Below are 24,188 nucleotides of genomic sequence, written 5' to 3' on the forward strand. Positions count from 1 at the left end.
GGAGTTTGGGGCTTTTCTTTCTTTCTTTTCTTTTATTGTTATTATTATTTTTAACTTGCCAATCTCGTTTGGCAAATAACCACCTCGACTTCCTAATTTATTATTACTATTATTATTATTATTTCAGATCAGAGTAAATAATTGGTTCCTGAAGCACACTTGAATCTGTGCAAATAACCAGGTTATCATTTACTATATATAGCCCAGAGTGGTTGCTTCCAGAGGCGCCTGAGCATTCATTTGACAAGTTTATCTCCAACAATGTATTATTATTATTATTATTATTATTATTATTATTATTATTATTATTATTATTATTATTAATTGATTTCCTTAAAAATTCAGATAAGTAGTGCCAGGACCGCTGGATTAAGTTAAGCTGCTCCCGGTGAGGTGGGAGCTTTGCTACTCCTTTCCCTCTTTTCCATCCCAAGAGTGGATATTCCCGGAGTTTCCAGCTACTCTGTGCTCTCTTTGGTGATGCACACTAGAATAGGACACACATTGCCTCACACCCATGTATATACTTGTGCGTGCGTTGTGTGATATATTCGTGTCTCTATATACATATGCAGGCACGCAGCCTCGGTGTATTTTGCATAAAGCCGAATGGCTTCTTAGGAGGGGAGAAAAAACAGAAAAAAAGGGGAAAAAAAAAAAAGAACGAAAAAAAGAAACACCCCACAGGAATCTCACTGATAGGGCTTTAAAAGAGGAGAATAATACAAATTAACCTTCCATTACTGCTGCAGTCAACCATGACAGAATAGGCCAGTTGCGTGGTTGGTGACGTCTCCGTGTCCTATAGGAGCAAAGCTCGTGAGATAGCAGCTATCGCCTTGAACTCTCTTTATTTTATTGGAGTATGGCTGGTAATAAACAGTAATATTTAATTTGTCTGAGACCACAAATCGGCTTCTAGCTGGAAGGCTCCCTCGCCTTGACATTACAGTCCTAGAGAGCCTGGGCTTGCGCTCCTTTTTCCCAGCAATTTTTTTTCCTTCTTCTTCACCCCCCAACCTGCAGACGGAAATAAATTCGATTTATTTGCATCGTTTTCAGCTTGTCTTCGAGGTGTTTGCGAGCCTCTTTGGCGCTACAGAGGTGAGTGCGCGACCCGCTCCAGTAGCGTTCCCCGGGCGGCAGCCGCGCTCGAGGGCGCTTCTGCAAACTTCGAGATTTCCACTTTTGCCTTCTTTTTGGTTAGGGGAGGGTCGGGTCGCGTTCTCCTTTGCTACGAGCTGCGAACAACCTTTTCCCCCCATGTAAGCGATCTTTTACCTCGTTGCTTGAACGTATTTTAATGAAGTAGTAATTAATAATATTGAGAAAGATTCTCCTCTGACTTGCATTTAGCAGGGGCTCATTCCCAACCGCCGCTTCCCCCCGGTTCGTCCCGGCTTTCCCGAGCCCGGCCGGGCTCTGCTGCTTGTATTTCCCACTCGTGGCTGTGGGAGGGAAGCCTTGGCCGTGCCCGCTCCCTCCCAGGCCGAGGCCGGAGCGGTCGCGGCACCGAGCGGAAGGACGACGCGATTTATTCGCTCGTTTATTTGTGTTTTTGGAAGGGTTCCTCGGCTCTCTCCCCTCTAAAAATAATGAAAGACAGGACAAGCTTTGTTCTGTTTGTTTAAGTACTACTCGCTGGTTAATTCTCCGCGGCTACAAGTGCAGTTATTTTATTATTCTGATTTGCAACCGTTTACAGTTCGCTGTTTCTCCTCGGTAGCTGTCGGACTGCACGCCCTTGGGGGGGAGGGGGGGCTTTGGGAGATGCCAAGCTACACCCACACACGCCCCCCCGGTCGCTCACCCCCCGGACTTTTCGCCCGCTGCTTTCTCCTGCAACTCGCAGAGGCTGCGGCGTCCCCGAGCCCCGAGGAGCTGAGCAGCGCTGTGGCTCTGCTGAAACTTCCTCGAAATGCAAAAGGAACGGTCGAGAGGCAGAAAAGGGTTGAGGTTTGGGGGGCGGGGGGGGAGCGAGGGGGAGGTTGGAAGCAAATATGATGTAAAAAAATGTAGAGCAAATGGGAGGGGGTGGAAGAAGGAAGAAGGTGGGCAGAACAGATCTAAACCATGCCATTTATTCCGGGTCTTATCAAAAATCCGACTCGCCAATCTGGTTCTCTTCAGGCTGCAGAATGCCACAGGAAGGCTGTTTACCCTGCGCTGACCTATTCAACTTTACCCTCAAAATAATACATTAAAAGGAGAGCGAGAAGGGAGAGGAGGAAGACGCAGATAAAGCCACGTCCCCTCTCCTCGCTGACGGTTTGATTATTTGAGCAGAGCGGAGCCTGTGGGGCTGCGTGCCCCGGCCGGCAGCGGCGAGGAGTGGGGGAGAGGATGGAGAGAGGGGCTCGGGGGGATGACACGAACTGCAGGGTTAGCCTTGGTGGGTTTGGTCCCTCTCCGTCGTGTTCCATCCCTTTTCCCAGGTCATACCGAGTAGCGTCAGTAGCGTCCACTTTAGATCTCTTCCTCTACATCCTCTACCCCCCCCCCCTCCACTCCCCCCCCCGCCCCGGAATTTTATTATTATTTTTTTTAGAGGCCTCTGCGAGTAAAGATTGAGATGGGTTCTCGTCTACACCTCTGGGCAGCCTCTGAGGGCTGGGGGGGGGGGGGTTGGTGACGAAGGGGGACGGGGATGGTGTGAGGTTAGCGGAGCCAGCGATTTATTTAAAGGGGTGAGGGGGAAGGGGATATTCCCAGGCGCTGAATTTTCTCTTTGGTTGGGAGAGATGGATGGAGGAGGGAGGGAAGGAGGTAAGGCAGAGGGGGAGGGCTGCTGGGGAGTTTGGCGATTGTCTTTGTGCCTTGTTCTTGTTTGCCGGCCAGAAAAATAGGCTGGAAAAGGAGGTTTGGGGGGGAGGGGGCGGGCGGGAGGGCTGGGTGAGGGAGTCTCTCCGGAGCAGGATCCCAGCTGGTTGGGCAGCGGGTCCCGGCACTTGGCGAGCGGAGCTGGACGAGCCCACGTCCCCTCCGCGCTCCGCTCCGCACCTCGCGCCCTGCTCCGCGCAGCACCGCGGTAACACCGCGCTGCGAACCTGCCCCGTGAGGCCTCTGCCAGCCCTCCCGGAACTTTTTTTCCCCCCGTTTTCTTTTCCTAGGGGGTGCCGTTGGCTTTTTTTTCCTCTCTCTCGTCCTCTCCCCCTCCTCCTTTTTTTTTTTTTCTTTTTCTTTTTTTTTTTTTTTAATTTTTATTATTATTATTATTTTTATTATTATTTTGAAGGGGAAAAGAAAGAGTAGGGTGGGGAAAAGTGCATCTTCCAGATCAGGCTGAGAAAAAGGTGGGGGTGGGGGCTTTATCTTGGTCTCAGGATCCTTTCTGGTGCGTCTGACAACCTGGAAGTGTTTGGAGAGAGCAGGAGAGAGAGAGAGAGAGAGAGCGAGGCAGGCAGGCGGCTTGCGTTGGATAGAGCTTTTTCTTCCAGGCTGGGTTTTCACATGCTGATCCGCAAATAAATAAATAAAAGGAAATATGCACACGAGAAGCCTGATCCCATTGTAATTTCCATTGCCAAGGGGGAAAATATACACATACATATATATATGGAGATGCGTTGATTGCATGGAATTCAACAAGCAAGGTAACAGCTTTTCCATTGCCATGTATGTCCGTCGGTGTCTGTAATGCGTGTGCGCGTGTGCGACAGAGAGAGAGCGAAAGTGGCTATCCGGGGTCATTGTAAGACACAAACTGTCTTTGCCGAGGAACGGCGAGGCCTCGGGAGACGCGGAATGAGGGGGGGGGGGGGAGGGTCGCTCCCCGGGGCTCCACGGCGGTGTGCAGGGCTGGGGAGAAGCCGGGGGGCGCGAGGCGCAGCGAGAGCAGTATGGAACAAAAGGAGAGGGTGGGCTGGGTTTCCTTCTTTATTTTTTCTTTATCTATATATATACATATATATACTGTGAACCAGCTCGGTGCTACTTTAGCGAAGCGGGATGCGTTTTTCATACGGCCATCGCGGCCTGGTTCTGTCAAGCTCCATTTCTTCTCAGAAGCTCTTTAAAGGGGAAAAAAAAGAGAGAGAAAAAAATCAGAAGCAGTAGCTCTCCAATTGCTCTTAGTTGCCGGGTTATACATATATACAGATATATATATGTATTTTGCCACCATCACCTCTCGCTTTATTATTATTATTATTATTTTAGTCTGCTTAATTATACCCCGACCCGCCGACACGGAGTGGGGCTCGTGCCCTGTGCTGCCATATCTGGGTCCCTCTTTGTTTTAATAAACGTGCCTTCCCACCCCCCCCTCAACCCGCCTCCTAAACTTGCCGGTTCAAGAGGAAGAATAGATCCTCGCTGGAGGGAGATGGATTCCAAATGGGCAGTGTGGGTTTCCGAGGCTGTAGTAAAAAGGAGAACGGGGAGAACATTAACAAACCAACCCCAGGCAGCTCAGGGATAAGAGAAATAAGAAAAAGAAAAGAGGAGGAGTGGAAGAAAAACCCCTTACGGTCTGTGGCTCGGCAGCTTCGGGGCTGCACTCGGTGTCTGCGGGTTCCCGGCCGCTCAGTCCCTACCGGGTGCGGTTCTCCTGCCCCGTGCTGTGGGAAGGGAGCGGTGGGGAACTTGTGTGTGTCTGTGTGTGGGGGGGGGGGGGAACGGGGCCTTTCTGTCAGTGATCTTTAGCTCTGGAGGTGTGGACCCGCAATCCCTTTGCTTTTTTGTCCTTTTAAATTATATATACGTGTATGTATATATTACCCACCACTAGCAGGGAAGAGCATTTTCTCCCCCTCCTTCCCACTCCCAATTTTCCTCTGCATTTAAAGGAGAATTGCCTTTTTTAATGTTTTCTTTTAAAGGCTTTTAAATATTGTTGCAGGGATAAGGATGGTTCATTTCAAAACGTTCTCATGCACTTAAAACCAGTATTGTCTCCATACGCTTGGCCTTTCAAAACCGAATCCTCTTTGAAACACGCGAGAGAGGTTCTTTAAAGATATTAAAACTCCGACCTCGAAACATACGAAAAAAAACCTACTATCAGATCATTCCATTTATTTTTTATTATTTATTTATTTATTTTATTTTTGATTATTTTTCCTGTTTGGAACTTTCCTGATAGAGCCCTCAAAGCTCCACCAAAAAGCACCGCCTTTAAAACTCGCTCTTGTTGCTCGCGTCAGATGTAAGCGGGGGATTTCTCAGGCGCTGCCGGTGCAGTTTTCCACCCGTTAGGGCTCAGCTCATTGCACGCGTAGTCCGTGAGCGCGTTACTTTGCACCATATCGGACTGATTCACGCTTTTTAGTTGTTTTTTAATCGTGTCGTCCGTCCATTCCCGCTTGATTTGCAAATGTTCGGAACAGCGTTTTGACTTTGGGATTTTGGAGGATGGATAAAATACTTGTTTTATTTGATTCTGGCGGAAAGGTCGCGCTTCGCAGGGGTGCACGAAGTTGAATTTTCTTTGAAATTGGGGTTATATAAACGGCATCACGTGGCGGTGGCATTTGCCTGCTGGAAAGAGGATCCCACCTCTCGGGGAGAACGGGGGGGATGTTCCAGTCTACCCGGCCGCAGAAAGACCATTATCGGCCCGAGAGATGGGGAGACCCAGCTCCCCCCCCGCTTCCTCCTCCCCTGGAGATGCCCCACCTCGTGTCCACGCGTGTGCTGAGCGGTTCTGTCCCGCGGCAAGGTGCCCCGTGTGCGCTGCCGGGCAGACTGCGGGAAGGCGGCTGTTTACCTTGTCCAAAAGATGCATTTAATAATACCGCCTCCCCTCGTCCCATCCCCCACCTCCAAATCCTATCATCCCTTGCGGGCTGGGATAATAAATAAGTCTTTATTTCTCCCTCTCCAGAAGTTAAAGGGCCTCGTTCCCTCCCCGGGCTGCTAGAAGTGAGTTGCGGGCAGCGCTGCTTCGCCTTCCCGCCCTGCCCAGCACCGGGCTCAGTGCATGTGTGTAGTTAGATGTATATATATTTGATTGAGTGTCAGACTTTACTTATGTGCCTCTTATCTCTGCTCTCTCCTCGATGTGTGCCTGCAGTGGGGGATTCAGCAAAGGAAGCTCGTAACATGGCGGACACCGAGGAAGGCTTTGGACTCCCGAGCACGCCAGCTGACTCGGAGGCCAAGGAGCTGCAGGCTGAGGCCAAGCAAGATCCCCAGCTGGGGACCACCAGCAAGGCCCCCACCTCTCCACAGGCAGCCTTCACCCAGCAGGTAAGGACCCGGCCGCAGCCCCCCTTCTCTTTTGTCCCCCTCTCTCGTTTTTTTGGCCATTTTTCTGTGTTTTCCCCCCAATCCCAGCTGTAGTTCTGCTTGTGAGCTGGGCAGGAATGAGTCATTTTAGGCCTCACGGGAAGGAAAGCTTTCGACTGATGGTTGAAAGGGTGGTGGGCTCTTTCCTGCTTTGCAGTTCTTTGCGGTGTGTTTGATTGCTGGAGGGGCATGAAGGGAAAAATCACTGTGAATGTCACAGGGAGGGACCCACTTGTGCAAAGCCAGGCACGCACAGTCCATACTTGAGTGTACATGCACACGCAGACACACACTCAGATATCTGTATTTGCTATATGCCTGTGTAGATTTAAGTTATATATGAACATATATATGCATAAAAATGTACACGTGAATGCACTGTGCCTGTGTACTCGGCTACACACAGCTCTACCTGCACCCACACATCCCATGACATGCCACGGGTGTCACACCTGGGCAGACCGCAGCCACCTGGGAGCTGGGCACACCCGGTGTCCCCCCTCACATCCCCACTAAGTCTCATCTGAGGGATCCCCACGAGTCACAGTTACACATGTGGACTCACCGGCGGGCCCCACCAAGCTGTGGTCCCCACACTGCTGAGGAGGACAGGGCCAGACTGCGGAACTGGGCTGCGGGCAGTGCTCAGAGATGGCCCCAGAGCTCAGTGCTGGGGAGTAGGGCTTCGCTGGGATCTTTAGGTGGCCAGAGGTAAATCCCCGAGAGGAGAAACCATGGCCCCACGGTTTTTGGCTCTTTTATTGTTAGGGGGTCATGTGTGATCGGTTTAGGGGTTCTGCTGGGCTATGGCGAGGCCGCGGGACTCCCCCACGCTCCACTCCGAGAAATACCTCTGGACCAGGCTAAAAAGATGAGCACCAAGGTGTGTGGGGATCGCAGCCATTGGGCCCCAGCCTGCAGAAGCGGGTGTAAATCACTCAGCAGAAGGATATGAATCTCCTCCGGTCGCCTCCCGATCGCAGCATGGGGAGATTTCTCCCAGCCGGCTCCAGCCGTCTCTCCCCGCTCCCACATCACCGGGGCCCGCGGGATCTTGCGCTGCCCGGGAAGCCTTCCCCGCTCTTCGGCCCCACCGTCCGGCTGCTTCCCTCCCTGGTTTTGCCTCCTCGGGGCTCAGTGCTCATGGCTCTGCCTTCCTCCTTTGCAGGGCATGGAGGGGATCAAAGTGTTTTTGCACGAGCGGGAGCTGTGGCTGAAATTTCATGAGGTGGGGACGGAGATGATCATAACAAAGGCTGGAAGGTAAGAAACAGCCTCAGTGCAGCGGGGGGAGGCGGCTGCACGCCCTTTGTGTCCGTGGGGCTGAATCTTCCTCCATCCTCCGCGTTTGAGGGGAGAGTTTTGAACAGATACACATCTTGAGTTTCTCCACGCGTGTTCGTGCGCTCGGGGAGTGCGCGGCCACCGTGGAACGGAGGTGCCCGGCCTCAGCCCCGCTGCTGCCCGGGGCTCCGTGACACCCCTGCGAGGATGGATTGAGAAGAAATTGTTTCTTCTGGCTCCTTTCTTAACCAGAACAGTTGGATCGTTAATCCCAATTTCAGGCCTTTGGAAACCTTCCAGGCAAGCTCCGAATTGCAGCCACTTGGCCAAAAGCTGACCTTGTTTAGAGCCGTTCGCTGGGCGATCTCGTTAATATTACCTATTACCATTATTTTTAACTAAAGGAGCTGCTGTGTCCTTCCGCGTTTTTGGAAAGCTTTTTTTCCCCTCCCCCCAGACCTTTCTAATTTCTTATGCGCTCTTTGAGGCGAATATATGCAGAACACCCACACCACCCCATTTAAAATTATATGTGGTCTTAAGCTACTGTTTATATACCGATAGTGTAGCAGTTTAGATGCATAAATAGATGTGCCCGCAAATAAATAGCACGCATGTCTAACCGCGTCCAGATACACATTTCTATATGTGTGTGTTCGCCTGCGTGGGTGTGTAGAAAAATATACAGCCTCGCAAATCCAGCTTTATTGGAACTGTGCATAATGGATTCCATGGCCGGCTTAGTAAACCCGATCCACCAGATATTTATATGTGTACGCGGATGTATTTGAGTGCGTTTGAGGTTATTTAGCGTTATCCTCAATGTTAGTGTCTTTGAGGGCTGGTCAAGGGACACCCCGCGGAACGATCTCTGCAGTCCCACCTGCGAGCTCGGGACTCTTTTTCTCTACGACCTGAAACGAAGTGCCCTACCTGGTGCTGCCCGAGGCTCGGTGTGGAAGGGGAAACGCATCCTTAAAAGAAAGAATGGCAGAGGTAGAAGGCGAAGGCACAGTAAGAAACGCCAAGTCAGACTTTCATTTTGCTCCGTCATCTGGTATTTGTTGTGGTCTTCCAAAATTTGCCTGGAGAGAGGGAGGAAAAAAAAAGCAGAGCTGGCTGCAGACAGCGCTGCGAGTGGGTCTGTCTCACAGCTCGCCTTGCTCTGCTGCTGGAAAGGGCAACCTGTGCGGGAAATGAGCGACAGCGGAGCTGCTGTCAGCACCGTCCCTCCACCTCCAGACCCTGCGGGGACACGGGCTGCGGGCTGCCTCGGGACACGGGAGCTCAGCGAAGAAAAGCAGATTTTTTTTTATTTTTTATTTTTTTATTTTTTTCCTCTCAGAAAGCAGCGCAATGAGGGAGACGGACATAAACCACCTTGCTGAGATTTCAAACAAATAGCGTAACTCATAGGAACGTCTTCTGGAGAGCTATAAAACCGACATTTATAGAGCGGGGTGTTTAGGGGAGAGTGCATGCAGCACCGGGGAAGACACAGGGTAGTTGTTGTTCTGCATGGAATTCCTTATGCTCATTGCTGGAGAAGCCCGGGGTAGCGCCGTTGCCGATCAGGTGTTCGTGGTGGACGCGCAGATCCGCGTTCGGGTGGAATTCAGTTTCTTCTCCCTCAGTCTATCCCCATAGCCCCCCTATCGGTCACCGGCCTCCCCCCTTCATCTCTTACCACGTGGATTTACACACCAGCCCAGATGCCCTATTGCATAGATAAGAACCCGAGCCCCGGAGAAGTGTGCAGTATTTTTAGAGGTGTGGGGCTTTTTGTTTATGCGCGTTTTAAGTCAAGGGCTATGTTTTTAGCTGCTTTATTTTTAAATATTTGGAAAGCTCAAACTAAAATAACACCAGTGTTTTAAGTCTCTGCCGTGCAGTAATGGAAACTATTTCGAAAAGCCGCTGTCCTCAGTGTTTATCAGCGCGCTTCCAAGTATTTGTCAGGTGTGTTTGCTGATGTCTCTGTATGCGCGTCCTCGGTGCTACACCTGAGCTCGTGTGTTCTTTCAGCGTCTGAACGCAGAGCGGTTGATACACACGTGAGCTTTGGAAAAATGTGCATATTTAAAACACGTACCTTTGCAGAAATATATTTTCTTCTCTTTTTCACCTTCCCCCCCCCCCACCCCCTCCCACCTCCTTTTTTTGGCATATTTCCTCTACTGTTCCAACAGTTTAAGCAAACAGGAAAGTAAGTTGCTTCCAAAGGATCTCGCGGCCAGATCTGTTTAAATTTATTATTATTGTTATTAAAATTATTATTATTATTAAGAATCTAAGCGTTGGCGAAAGAAACGCTAATAAATAGAAGAACTGAGGAGTAGGTGAAGAAACCAACCCGCTGGGATCGCAGCTACGATTCCGCCTCACAAAGTCCCCTGTCCCCCCACGCACCCCCCCCAGTCCGTACAGTATGTGCCCCCGCCTGGCTGCAGGGCCCCTCCACCTTCGGACAAACCACACGCAACTCACAGATCCACCCTGGGAAACTTTCTCTCCTTTGCTTTTATATTTACACACTTCTTTCTTTTATAGGCGTATGTTTCCCAGTTACAAAGTGAAGGTCACTGGACTCAATCCAAAAACGAAATACATACTGTTGATGGATATTGTACCAGCGGATGACCACAGATACAAATTTGCAGATAATAAATGGTACGCACGCAGGGGTGGGGGGGAACGGGAGGGAACGCTGATTCGTGTCGGGCTGCCCGACCCCGGACGGCATAGGGTGGGAGATGTTGCTGTTGGCTGCTGGGCTGAACCTGAGTGTCTCGGGACGCACCTCTGCGGAAGAACACGAAAAAAATATCCAAAGGAATAAAAGAGAGAGCCAATATGTTGCAATTAGCGAACAATACCTGTAATCCATCTTAACGATGAGATCGATGGCTACCCTGGTGCCGCTTCGGGCTGCAGCGTCTCCGGGAGGGGAGATGCTGAAGGAGGAATACGAGATGTTTTCTTGTTTTCTTTGCTCCTGGTTTGGGTGTCCGTAGTTAGGAAGGAGGATGGATGGGGTTAAATGGGGAAACGGCCATCTCGACGGGAAAAATGCCAAAGATCTCCATTAATTCTCCGCGCACTGTGTGTGTCCGTAAACGTCTTTTTTTTTGTTGTTGTTTTTTTGTTTTTTGTTTTTGTTTTTTTTTGTTTTTCCGAAGACCGCCGGGCACCACGGTGCTGGGGGCAGGAGGGGGGACCCCACGGGTGGGAGCTCAGCGCCTCTGTCCCACGCAGGTCCGTGACTGGGAAGGCAGAGCCGGCCATGCCCGGACGTCTCTACGTGCACCCCGACTCCCCTGCTACCGGAGCCCATTGGATGCGGCAGTTGGTTTCCTTCCAGAAGCTCAAGCTCACCAACAACCACCTCGACCCCTTCGGACATGTGAGTACCGGGCTGGGATGGGGCCGGGGGAAGAGGATCCGAGCTTCACAGGGCGATCGCGGGGTCCCGCGCAACCTTGTCCCTGAGAGTGGCACCGCATTGCCAGAGCCACCGAACGTATAGCCTAAATCCATTATCTGGGTGGGGTATTACCTTCTCCCCTGGTAAGACGGAATGAGCCCCAATTACGACCTTCCCCCCCCCAAAAAAAAGAGAATACATAGTCCATTTTTTAAAGGTTTATTTCACAGCACTGCGTGGGAACTGATTACAGACAGCAGTGATGCTTTAGCTACCTGGTTTTAACCCAAAGGGGAGTCTGAGAGCCTTAAAATCTGCTCATAGCTTCCATGAATTTAGCTAAAAGATAAAAATCAATCAGGCATAATTATTCGAGGAAATAGGACCTAAAGCCACGTGGACCCCTCGATCCGAAAAGAAAAAAAAAGAAAAGAAGAAAAAGAAAAAAAGAAAAAAGCCAAATCCCACCAACAATTGTTGGACCCAAGGGGCCCTGTTAGCTTGTGTGAATTCTGCAGCCAGCAGCAGCCCACCTTCGGAGGTCTGCAAAGGCACGGGTTTCTCTGAGCAAACCCACATATGTGTCCATGAATTATAAATATATATCTCTATAAAAAAATATATAATTACTTAAGAGAGTATATGAATCCAGATCCCAACATCCTTTTCCAAGAGCGCATTTTTCTCCAGTCTCATTTCAGCACTTCAGTTTCACTTATTATTTTTTTCCCCGAGCTTCTCCCCCCCCCCCTTCTTCTTCCTTCTATTTTCTCTGTTTTACTCCGAAAAGCTCGTGTTCCTAAATCCTGTTCGGCAGGGGGAAGGGGGCTGAACCAGCCCTCAGTGCACCTGAGAGCTGAGCATCACTGTCCAAGCCAAACTTTCGCTCTTCAATTCAGGGTTGTTGGTTTATTTATGTATTATTTATTTATCTTTTTCCCTTTGGACACAAATTAAGATGCTTGCAAATGCTGCTTGGAGGGGGGCGATTTTGGGGGGTATCCGGCCGGGTCCAGGGGCCAAGCACCCCCAGCTGCGAGCAGGCGGCTCTTGGGAGGAGTCCCTGCAAGTAGAGCCGGGCCGCTGGGACAATAGAGAGACTTCAGAGGCGGAGCTGCACCGGGAGCCTCTCAATTAGAGTCGCGGTAATGAAATTAAAAACCATTAGATCGTTCACCGTTGATGTCTACGGCTTTCCCGGATGTCAAAGCAATTTGCCTAAACCCCCGGGACGGGGGAGGCGGCAGGGCGGTCGGGGTCTGGCGTTGGGGCGCGCTGCGTCTCGCTGTCGCCAGGGTCCGGTCATTATCGGCGCGGGTCCCCTCCCCCCCCTCCCCACCGTCCCCATCCCCGCCACTGCCCCCGGAGATTAACCCAGTACGGAGCAGAGGCCGCTTTTTATCTTGAGAGCAGCACTTCCCTCCCCACCACCCTCCTGCCCCATCCTCTGCGGGTGGCATGGTGAGGGCGCGGACACTCAGATTTCTCTGCCTCTCACCCCTTGTTTTGTTGGATTGCTGGGAAGACTGAGGTACTCGTGCTGGGGGTGCTAAGAAGGGCAGAGAGCCCCCTCCAATTGTGGAAACATGTTTTAAGGTCCATGATGGATTCCTTGTCTGTGTGAGGAATGTTTTTCTGGAGAGATGTTCCCTCCCCCATCCTTTCTGGGGAGTCCTGAAGTGGCTCCCCACTTCATATTTTGGGGAAGAGACTGAGGGTCCCTCTCTGCCTCCTCTCTCCATCACAAGGTTATATGGGTTGGGAATGCACTGAGTTTTGCCCCCTCCATTCCCACGGTCTCTCCTCTCCTTCTCCCCATGTCCAGATCATCCTGAACTCCATGCACAAATACCAGCCCCGGCTCCACATTGTGAAGGCGGATGAGAACAACGGCTTCGGCTCCAAGAACACCGCCTTCTGCACCCATGTCTTCCCAGAGACTGCCTTCATCGCTGTTACCTCTTACCAAAATCACAAGGTGAGGGCTGGGCTGGGTCTTCATGCTGGGAAACTGTATCTCCTCTTCCTCACTCCCTCCTTACACAGCTCCTTTTGAGGTCCTCCTCACCCCACCATCATGTCCCTCACCTCCCCACCTGCCATAGTCTTGGCTCCTTTCTTTTCCCCATACTGCTACCCCATCCACTGAGATTTGTCCTGTCCCCATCCACTCTGTTATTCCTGGCAATGCACACAAAGCATCCAAAGAAGGGGCTCAAGGCGCTCCAAGGGGGAATGAGCTCAAACAGGATGGCTTGCTCAGAGTAGAGGCGACCAACCGAGGAAGTTGGTTTTATCTTCTTTCCCCACATCAGTCAAAGGCTGTAATCTGGTGCTGGAGAAGGGAGCTGGGCGCTCCCCTCTGTGGCCAGGGCTTTGATAACCCCAGCTGGCTGTGCTCCGTTCCTTTGTTTGGGGATGGCTCCATCCCTACTGACCGAGGACAGTGAGACCCTGGCAGGAAGGGAGGCTCTGAGCCTGAAGTCAGCTCCTGCCCGAGCAAAACAAAGCAAAATGTATGAAAATGTGTCAATTTAAGCTTCCTTGGGGTGCCTCCGAGAGGGCTCTCCTAATGACATTGAAAGCAGGGTTTTTGCTTGGATTTGTGGGCAGGTAGAATGTCTCTCTTATGCTCAAAAGAGTGAAAGCATACCATTATTTTTTTTCAAACAGAGAAAGGTCATATAAGACCATAGTTGAATTCTGGATACTTTCCTGGAGATGTAATGGGGAAGCTCATAAACATGCGTGAAATGGTTGCGTTTCCTCCATCCATCAGTTGACCAGGGAGATGCAGAGAGCAGAGACAGGCTGGAGAAGAAAGAGTGTTTCACCGTAACTAGGGAGAAAAGAAAATACATCCCTGCCCTTTAAAATAGGAGCTGCTGGCACGGCCAGGACAAGCAGACTGAGTCCAAGTTGAGCCCTTGCCAAATTATGCCTTAAATTATAACTCCGTTGTGGATGCTATAAAATCAAGTTTAATTTCTGCTTGATGGATTTGGAGAAAGAATATAATATTAATAGATCAGGGAGTTAATAAAACAGGACATACCGCTTGCTTTAAATGAATTTCCCTATGAGAAAACAGGCCTGAATTCAATTGCTTTCCTTTGAAGAAAAATAGTACTGTTATGTAGGGGGGTGGGGGGGGGTGGGGGGGGAGGGAAATTACCACACAAATAAAACAAAGCAAAGCAAAAACATGTAAGTACAGTAGTTTGGGAAAACTGCCATATTAGGAGGAGCGGGGATATTTGATTGTAAATCAACAACATCTGGTTGATAAGGAATGACATCTGCGTATCCGTCTATGTCAAAACATACACACTGATGAGTGCATGAATCTCTACAGATGCACATGCGCTCGTATCCCTGCAGACACATGCACATGCACACAGACATCACTACATATTTTACACACCCCCTACACATTTTACATGCTCTCGCATCCCTCCCCCCCCATCGCCCACATTCCTCTCCTTGCTGCCTTGAGTCATTGGGGGGAGCAACTGAAAGAATGGCTGGAGCCCCAAGATAAAGCCCCAGTTGAGAAAGATAGGGCCATAAAAATAAACCAGGGAATGATCTACCCCAAATGGCATCTCCCTCCAGGGAAGGGAATAAAATCTGCAGCTTGCCCCTGTGCTGAGAATGCACAGCACCAGGGTGCAGCTGGTGCTGGCAGTGTTGAATGGTGACGTCTGTCACACGTAGGGCTGCTCTGTGGGCACAAGCCCCAGTTCTGCTGTCACAGTGGGTTGTTTTTGGGGCTGAGTGTGTTTTTGGGTTCTGCTTTCTGTTGCCATAAATGATCACAGGCTGTGGCTGTGGAGCTCAGCAAGAAGGACTGGTCTGTCCATCCATCCTCACGTTTCTCTCTCTGTACACCACCTATTCATACCCACTTACTGCCACCCCTCTTACTTCCATTTATCACCCATAGAGCACCCTTCACACAGAGCCTCCTGTCCGTGCAATTATACACCATTTTTATACAGCGATTTGTTTTACATGGATAATTTTACATGCGGGCACACATACTAATTTACACGTGTGTGCTTTCAAAAACTACTTGCATGATGCTGTAGTATGTTGCAGTATTAATTGTGTGACTTATTCGTAACAGCATTTGAGTTGATGCTTATACAGCTTACAGGAATACCTGTCTGACTGCGGATCAGTCCATTCATTTCGAGAGCACAGCTGCAATCGCAATACAGGGCTTGTGCTTATTTCCCCTGATATTTAAGGCAGCATGCAAAGATATTTAAGCCCACTGGGCTCTCCCCCTCCCCACCTCGCTCCCCAAAAGGAGAACTCAGCCACGAAGAATGTTTTTGTAACGTTTTCAGTGGACTTGTCAGCAGCTGAGTCAGTCACCTCCCCCCTCACTGCAGCCCCGAAAAACAACCCCAGAAATATCAAGGTGTTAAAATAGGTTACATGCGCATTTTATTTCCTTGCCATTTACACAATGGGTGCTTGCAGTCGGGTTGATTCCCAAATATTAACTTCCCCTACAGTTAAGCACCGCTTTGCTGTAGCTTAAATCGTTGTGTTACTAGTAATTAGGTACTAGCTCTCTACTTAGGACTAGGAAATGAACCCTAATAGACAGAAATAATTAAGGTTCTGCCCTCTCGAGAGTTCTTTCAAAAGCAAGAGTTCACAACAATTATTCTCATTAATTTTTACAACTTACTTTCCTGTTAGCTGGACTTGGGCTTTATATTGGTTTTCCTTCCCTCAGGATATCCGGTTTTATGCTGATTTTTCCCCCCAAGTTATTCATCATTCTCGGTAGCCCAAATTCCTTTTGGGTAATATCAGCACTAGCTGGGATGCTGCAGGCATCACAGCGATGTGGACAACCTAGGGAAGGCTTTCTGTTCTTTTGAGGAGGGCAGCTCCTGGGGCTCAGGATGCTTTGTTTCAGAGCTTGGCTCTCTTGGTTGGATTGCAGGGGACTGCATCCATCACTTCAAGATGTCAGAGGCCACGGATACATGGTTCAGCTGGTATCCCATGGAGTGACTCAGCAGAGGGGCTTGGCCCAGTCCTGTCCCCCAGCCTATCTCTGCTTGGTCTGGGGTCCTTGGGCTTGTGCCTTCTCTCTGAGGTGACCCTGGGCACCACAGCTCTCCCCACTCTTACCCTCTCCCATCTTCTGACCCACCTCCTCCTCACCCAAGCACTGTCTCTTCTTGACTTCTGTCCCTGCCTTCCAGTACAGCCATCAGCTTCTCAATGGGCCCCTCTGTCTCACACCAGTTGCTCTGACCAGTCACTGGCTCACAGTCCCTCCCATTTCCTTCACTGCCCTCTGGGTTCAGTATTCTCTTCCCCACCCCGCCAGCCTTTCCCTTGGGCTTACAGTCCCCATTCCCCATCCAGCTGCTCTGCCTGCCCCAGCCAGATGCATACAGCCTCAGCAGCCACCTTGTCTTCATCCAATCCTTCCCTTCACACTGCTCTGGTTTGGCTTTCTCCTACACGCTGAGTTGGTTCCCACATGGGGTATGTGACAGCACAGAAGAAAAAGGCTCTGTGTTTTCAAGCCTGGAACTCAGCCTCCTGGTTACTCCCAGCACCTGTGGGGATTTTTCAACATGCCCAGCTTTGGAGTAGTTTTGGAATAGCCTCCAGAGGGTCAGAGCAGTGTGGTCCCCCTTGGCTGTGGTGCTCAGAAAATGTAGAAGTGGTTTGGTTGATAGGAAAGTACATAAACAGAAAGGAGACCAGAGCATCTAGTGTGGAACATCTCAGCACTAACAAAGTTTATCAGTTAGAAGCAATGAAGAGAAACCTTATCAATACAGAGTGATAATTTGACCCTGGCTGTAGCAGCGCTCATGAATCTAGAGACTCAAATTCATGTAAATACATGGCTGTGAAAGAATGAAAAATACAAAGAGTGTGCATTTCTTCCACCTAGCTTGATGCAAAGCTCAGTTTTATGCTGGAGCAAGAGATGCTGTTGGAAATGTCTCAGCAGATGTGCTTTGTGGTCAGTTAGCCTAGAGAAAGGTACGGAGGAGAGGCACTGAGATTTCAGTGGGAACTGTTGCTTCCCATTGAAGTGAAGATGAACCCATAGATCAGACAGGCACTGAGAAGTGTAGATAGGGAAGGCTGCACTGGGAAAATGCTTGTCACCAAGGCGTCTGCAGCAGCACTAGCGACTAGTGGCCATATAAACATAACTTTGCCATCAGTTTCTTTGAGTTAACAGATCAATAAACAAAACGCTACGTTTTTGTTGAATCTGTGCTATCTGATTTAGCCCCAAGTATTCCATCTTAATGACCTTGCAGGATGTGGCATTTATGATGTCACTGTCACTTGACTTTCTGACAGCTTTTTTGGTCCCCACCCCCAATGAATTACAGTCAATTAAACAGAGTTGTGCTGTGGCAAAGCAGATACAGAATAAGGCAATTTCCACCCATTTGTTTGCTTTTCCACTTCTGAATAGTTTAGAAGTCAGACAAAAAGCAGCCAAACAAAATACCTTCCAGAGGCTGTTTTCTAAAGCAGAGGCTCACCAGGTCGCTCTCTATTTTTCCTTTTTTTTCTCTTTTGTTTTTCTTTTCTTTTTTTTTTTTTTTTTTTTTTTTTTCCCTAAAACTGGTTTAGACTCTGTACTAGAGCTGATGCCCCTAAGTATTATCCGAAGAAACCACTTGGAAACCCATTTGAAGGATGCCAACCTCTGAGCTCAGACCTAACTTAGGGCTCTCTGTACTCCAGAGCTCTTAGATCCCTTCAGCGCAGCAGATCCTTTGTTTTAGGGCGTTTGCAGTTCCAGGTGATCTACATGGGGCTTTCTGTAATCAACGCATGCATTCATCCCATTATTTCTAGGCATTCCCAAAGAGCGTTAGGAGGTTTCTAGTAGTAAACAATGTTTTTGCAAGATGGAGGTCTTGTATCATATTTTGCCAACATTCTGTGGGGACTGAGGGCTTGATTAGTCAAAAAGAGCAGTTAGCTGAGATGCTTAATTAAGGGGCTCACGTTGGTGGCTTCTTCTTTAGTGAGCAGAGTGAATTTGGGCAATACTGCCCACCCCAGAGCCTGCCTGCCCTCCAGCACTCCCCATCTCCTCCCTTGATTCCAGCAGGAACACCGGGAGCTGAGGTCCTCTGTGCAGGCACCTTGGTTAAAGAGCCTTTGGTTAGGATGGGATGAATCTGCACCTTTGTACGGTTGTGCGCTAGTGCCAATACTGTAAATCCTCGCTCCGTGAAGGACTTCACTTATGCAAGCAAATATTGCCATTGGGTTCAGCGAGTGAGGACAACCCATACATTTAGCGAGTTTCAGAATGCAGATTAAATGGAACCTTCCACAAGTTGAATAATGCCTATTACATGCTACTGCCTCAGCGGTGGAAACTGATAGGCAGTTACTTTGCAACATCCACGGCAGTTTTCTAACAGTTTTCTAACAGTTCTGGGCTTTTAATTGTAAAATATATCACTGGTTTACTGCTAGACAACATCTCAAATGGTAGATTGGTCCGAATAGGTATTTCGTTCAGTCTACTCCTTGAAATTTGAAATGTGTAACAAAAAAATTAGTGCCTGTTTATGATGCGAATTAGGGCCTGACTTAGTGGGAGTGCCTATGGGGACATGTGTACGTGGGTGATGGGGGCTGTGTGAGATCTGGGTCTGAATTAGGCAAAAAAAGTCAAGTAAACAACTAGCCTTTGGAAAAAAATATGCTATACGATGAGAAAAAACAAAATGAGCTGGTAATGTAGACACCTGGCAGGGTTTGCTATTGACACTGGCCAGGCCAGATTTCTCTCTTTGAATTTTGGCAAAGAGGTGGGTCCAGTTGTGTGTGCTCGGCTTGGTGAGCATGAACCTCTCTCTGTTCTCCCTCCATCACTCCTGAGGTCTTCCCTTCCCGTTGGCTCACTGGACGGTGAGTGCGTGAAGCTGCTCCAAGCACAGGGCTCTCCCTGCTACTGGCCCTGCGCTTGGACTGACCAGCAGTGATGGAGAAAGGGAAGAAGGGAAACTGCCGCCTCTGCCATCTATGTATTTGATATAACATAAGCTGAATGTTGGTATGAGGCTTTTCACAGAGGCTGGCCATCTCCTTTCCCTGTAAGGCTGATGCTCCCTGGTTGCTGACCCTGGCTGCGTGCTGCAGACGGATTTGTTTCATACAGCAGTGAGTTTATGGATGTGTTTTTGTCAAGTGAGCCAAAACTCATGCTGCCTTCATTTTGCCATGCCAGCTTGGAGGAGCAGCTGATCCAGGCTGGTTCTCAGGACAGCGTGTGCCTGATCCAGCCTCAGCTCTTCTCTGCAGTGCCACCAAAGTGCTTGCAGCAATGTGGCACAGCAACAGGAGCTCATAGAAGATCATAAGTGTGGTGGGGAGTGTTGCTAGTCCACAGGTGATATCTGCTTTAATGTCAGCCTGAGGGTGAGAAAATCTGTGTCTTTACCTAAGACCTCAGGGGAGGTACTGGAAGGAGAAGACTGCACCTCTGCAACAGAGTTGGTTTGGATAAAGGGACATTCTCTATGGCAGATGCTTTAAATGTTCAAGTTTGATGTTGCAGGAAGACCAAAGTTAGGTGACTGAGGTCAGTTCACGCTTGCTAAGTTTAGACTCCGAATGCAGCTAACTAGTTGAGCAAAGCAGACCCCCTTAATTTGTCCTATAGTGAACTGGGAGAGAAATATTCCTAATCTGTGGCTGCAGGTATGTAGCTGGGTGGGGAAGGCATGTCAGCTGCAGTGCTCCTGGGGTGCTAGTAGCAGCTCTGAAATCAGACAGGGTGAGCCTTGGCTGAGTGGCTTCTGTGGCTGGAGAGGTTTTGATTATGGTTATGCACAGATGAAAGCATATCTGTTGGTGTTAGCAAAATTTGTTTGGGCAATGCCATCTTCATCACCAGCCCACTGCTCAATGCAGCCTTTTCTATCCCAGCAGCAAAAAGATGACATGGAACTTTCAGAAAGCAGCTTTCCTCTGGTGAGAATTCTATGTGTTAGGTAGGGGGCAAGCCAGAGGAAAGTGAGATGCTGTTGACAAGAGATATTTTTCCAGTGGAGAGAGCTGGAGGAAGCCCCATCTGGAGTGCTCCGAGCCTGAGTTGAAGGATGACTTGAGTTCCCGAAAGCGTTTTTCCCCCACCATCCCAGCTGGCCTGGGTTTAATAAACAACATCCCCTCTCTCCCTGTCCGTGCCTTGGAATTGCGATGAACTCATTGTGTTTTGTCCCTTTCAGATCACTCAGCTGAAGATTGAGAACAACCCCTTTGCAAAAGGATTCCGCGGCAGCGATGACATGGAGCTCCACAGGATGTCCAGGATGCAGAGGTAATGCATGCCTCCATCATGGAGATCCCCAGCCCTATGAGATCTCCAGGCTCTGCTTTGTGTATCACTGGTGGGTGAGCAAACAAGGACATGGTGACAGTCCCTTCTCTGGCATCTTCTTGTGCCTTTTACCCCAGGTTGGTGAAATACCATTGCAACGTGAGGCCAACACCCACTCCAGTTTTAATGCTTGGGTTGCAGAGGCAGGTTTGTGGCCACTGGGACAAAGGGCTATTGCAGAAGAGTTGAGGGTTATTTTCTCCCCAGCTGGCAATGCTGTAGAGCCAAAGGCCTCAGCTCCATTCTGAGTGCAATTTTGTTAAGGATTCTCCAGACATCCCGGAGACTTGGTGCACTGTGTTGGTTTCTGATGTTCACAGGGTCTTAGGCAGGAAGGATGGGTCTTCTGGTCAGTCTTGGATTCTCAAAGCAGGGATATAGACACGGTGGCTTCAGGGTGAAACAGGATGGTGCTGGAAAATGTTGGGATCTCCAGGGCCAGGTGGCTGAAGAGGTCTTTTTGGATCTCCGTTTTGGATGTAAATATGTAGGCTGAAACTTATGCCTAAATCCTGTTTAAAAATCCTGTTTAAAGTCTTTTTCTAAATGTCAGGCTCTGCTGGTAATTAACTTCATGCGTTTCACTTGCCTTGGAACTTCATACATGTGTCAAGTTACTTCCTGGTTCAAATGTTTTGCAGGAACTTTGCCATACCCGTGATTACACCTAAGACAGATGTAGAATCTCAATATAGCATTTTCCATCCAGGAATGCAGGAGTAATTTAGATCCCTTATTCTCTGGAGGCAGTGGAGCTGGCTTTGAGCAGAGGGCTGTAGGGGCTTCTGGAGGCATTCACCCACAGGCAGCCCAGGAACTTGGAGCTGATCCCTCCAGGCTGTAAGTGGTAGCTGCTGTCTTGGGAGCTGATGTCTATGTAGATCCACAAGTCTTACAGTTGGTGACCTATAGATCTTACAGCCATGCAACAGGCGGGCACCAAATGACATCTGTAATCCTGAAAATCCAGAACCTTATTCAAAACACCCATAACCTTTCATTAGGGCCAATAGGAAGATCTGAAGGTATACATTCATTGTGGGGTTTTTGGAGGGGGGAGGGAAGAGGTAAAACAGCGAGGACTGTTAGAAGGACTTCATGACATGTGAAGAGCATGGCAACGTGCCATGCTGAGCTTGTGCTAAAAATGGCTTGGTGTATTTCTGTGGGGCCTGCAGTCATAGTCTGATACAGTGAACAGAAACACTTGGAATATATAAACACACATGCTCAGACCTGACATTGAAAGGGTTAAAATCCATAGTGTTAATTTTCACTTGCTTCCTTAATAACTTATTCTCTGTACAGATTACATGGAGATAGCTCTGCACACTTACAAAGATGTCATTTTTTTAACAAGAGAGCAGGATCAGCTTATTATATTATGATGAAGGTCCATCCAGGGTTGTAAATACAGGCAAATAAGCACTCATGTTTGTGGACTTTTTATGTATCACAACTCCTACAAAATGTATTGATATATTAAAACATGCAAATGATGTATATGTGAGATAAATAACCATTCAGCACTGAGTATGTTAGAGAAGTTCGGCCTACCTCTGTGGTTTTATGTTTCATACATAAATATATATTTAAATACAATGTATGTGTGTATACACACATGCAGTGAGGCTGCTTTCTTAACTGGCTGGCAGAAACTGATACATAGACTTTGGGGAATGATGGCTGCGTGTGCTCTCAGAGAGCATAATTTTAGGGCAGTTTCTTCGTTACAGGGGAAAAAAAATGTAGCTGGGAAAAATAAATACTTTTACAAACCAGCACATAGCCTTTAGTCCTGGGAAGCGGTGACCTGACATTCATCAGGTCACTGATCATCTCATTAAGGGGGTGTAGCCATGGAGTAAATAAATTTTTCATGCTGAGGAAAGCCTAGGCACCTTTGTTTTCTTCACTGTGTCCTAACTTCCAGTGCAGAGGGACATTTCAGAGCTGAGAGCAGGCCTAGAGGAAGGGAATCCTTCCAGCAAGGTGTGTGAGCTCAGAGCATGGTGGGTTTGGGGAATGCCATACCAGCTATGATTAGAGCACTCCCTTTCTCACCTCCATCACCTGTATGTCTTGGGAAAGCTTTGGAGGGAGACCCAAGCCCTGTGATGAGCTCCCAGCACTGACCCTATTGTGGGCATGAACCTGATGGCAGCAACTGGCTGAAGATACCAGATACCTGGCTGGGCTGGGTTTCTAGGTCTCCTCTGTGCAAAAGGGGCTTTCAGAGAGCAGAACTGCTTTTGAGAAGGTGGTAACATGAGTGACGTGAGTGATATGGGAGTAAGCTGGGCTGAAGGACCCTCCCTGCCTTGCCTGCAGTCTGAATGATGTGCTTAGAGTGAATGCCTAACTTTCAAAAGCTGGAGTTATGAGAGAGGAGCTCCACCTGGGCCTGAAGAGCTGTGCCTGTCAGCAGATGCAAGCACAAGAGAAAGGCTGGCTTGCTGGGTCCAACATTATTTTGCTCAGCTCAATTTGCAGTGGTGTATAGAAGCTCTTGGTGATGGCGATTCTTTCCCCTTTGATGGCAGACAGCAGTGGCTGGGGGGAGGAAGACAAAGCAGGGAAGAAAGACAAATTTGAGTGCCAAGTGTGAGTTCAGTGCAAGGCCTCGGGTGCCTTGTTGAAGGCTCTCCCTCCATCTCCCTCTGCACTGCAGCCAAGAAAGAGCAGCACGTTGTCCTGAGCACCCCAGGGATGGGTGTTCCGTGGGGCAGATGAGGATGTGCATGAGCCCAGCCGTCTCTGTGGCTCTTATTTGCAAGACCTGTGTGATGATTTTTTCCCCTCTGGTTTCCCAGAAGAAAAGTCCGTGTAGGTAGAAAACTTCATTCAGGAGTGTTGTTGAGCCTCTCAGCAGCAGATGATTTCATTCAGAGTGAATAGCCTTGAGCTCCAGAGAGATCCCAATTCCAGCGAAAACAGACTTCTGACATAAGTTCACTTCCTCCCTTCTTTCCTGAGGCACGTGGGACCCGTAGCAGTTTCTCTGATGGGATAAGTGCTCTGAAACAACATGGTTTTTTTAACTCAATTTTTTTTTCAAGAGTGAGATCAGTTTTTTGTTTTTTTTTTTCCTTCCTGATTATTTTAGGAAAAAAAACCAACAAAAACCCACCAACATACTACAGGAAAATGCATGGGGAATATGTTAAACTGCATCTGCATCCTGTGGTCATGCTGCAATTGAAAGGCATAAATCAGGTGAATAGAATCATGTGGTTGTGATGCTGGGAATATCAGGCGAAGCAGTCCTTTCAGATCTGTTTCTGTGCTGCAGAAATCCCTTCCGGCTCTCCTGCCAGTGCCAAGGGGAATTTGGTGGGGACAAAGAGCAAAATGCACAGCAGAAATCCACTGAGGGTGAAGCTTGTGCAGAGACAATGAGGTCTGAATTGCATATGCCAGAGTAGGACTTGGCCCTTAACAATTCTCCATGCACGACAGTCAGAGGAGCTGTGCTTATAATAGACGGTGACTGCAGAATGAGTTGGGAGGTTGTCATGCAAGTTGTGGCTTTTATTTATCCTTTTAATCTGTAATTGCCAAGAGACAGCAGGGGAGAAGTGTCAGTGGGTCTGGGGCTAGAGTGCTGTGACAGAGCCATTCTGTTCAACCCTTCAGCCAACTTTGTTGATCATTTGCAACTCCTATTGTCTGTGTTGATTACTATGGGTGCTGAAGAGCTTCTGGAAATCTCAGCCCCTGGTTACTGCTCACTGGGGTTGCTGCAATTAGTTGTTGAAGCTCTTCATTGGGAAAGCTTTTGAGTGGAAAGATGATGACATGGAAGGGTGGCTCTCAGCTCCTGTGGTGGCTGCCCTGGGC

General features: G+C 48.9%; 1 protein-coding gene and 1 long non-coding RNA gene across 9 annotated transcripts in view; one reads left to right on the plus strand and one right to left on the minus strand.

The window, feature by feature from the left end:
* The first annotated feature begins 881 nt into the window (after window positions 1–881).
* The window catches only part of TBX5 (T-box transcription factor 5), a 37,774-nt gene continuing 14,467 nt past the window's right edge, over window positions 882–24,188 (plus strand). For 2 of the 8 annotated variants that reach the window (XM_085509582.1, XM_085509586.1), the window contains exons 1-7: window positions 2,714–2,766; window positions 6,014–6,189; window positions 7,397–7,491; window positions 10,063–10,182; window positions 10,768–10,915; window positions 12,762–12,914; window positions 20,197–20,288. In XM_085509582.1, coding sequence (XP_085365708.1) covers window positions 2,742–2,766; window positions 6,014–6,189; window positions 7,397–7,491; window positions 10,063–10,182; window positions 10,768–10,915; window positions 12,762–12,914; window positions 20,197–20,288 — 809 coding nt within the window. In that variant the 5' untranslated portion in view covers window positions 2,714–2,741. Of the gene's footprint in view, window positions 1,105–2,713; window positions 2,767–3,338; window positions 3,594–4,394; window positions 4,470–5,653; window positions 5,863–6,013; window positions 6,190–7,396; window positions 7,492–10,062; window positions 10,183–10,691; window positions 10,916–12,761; window positions 12,915–20,196; window positions 20,289–24,188 lie in introns of those variants that run through there. The other 6 variants (XM_015878483.2, XM_015878482.2, XM_015878486.2 and 3 more) reach the window with 6 other exon arrangements.
* Window positions 3,864–4,766, minus strand: LOC146759690 (uncharacterized). The gene is made up of 2 exons (XR_014931989.1): window positions 4,469–4,766; window positions 3,864–4,358 (listed from the first exon to the last, which is right to left on the minus strand). It is a non-coding gene; the product is annotated as an uncharacterized LOC146759690 (long non-coding RNA).

This window comes from Coturnix japonica, chromosome 9, assembly GCF_054131305.1.
Source record: "Coturnix japonica strain WE chromosome 9, WE-NBRP24, whole genome shotgun sequence".
Taxonomy (NCBI): Eukaryota; Metazoa; Chordata; class Aves; order Galliformes; family Phasianidae; genus Coturnix; species Coturnix japonica.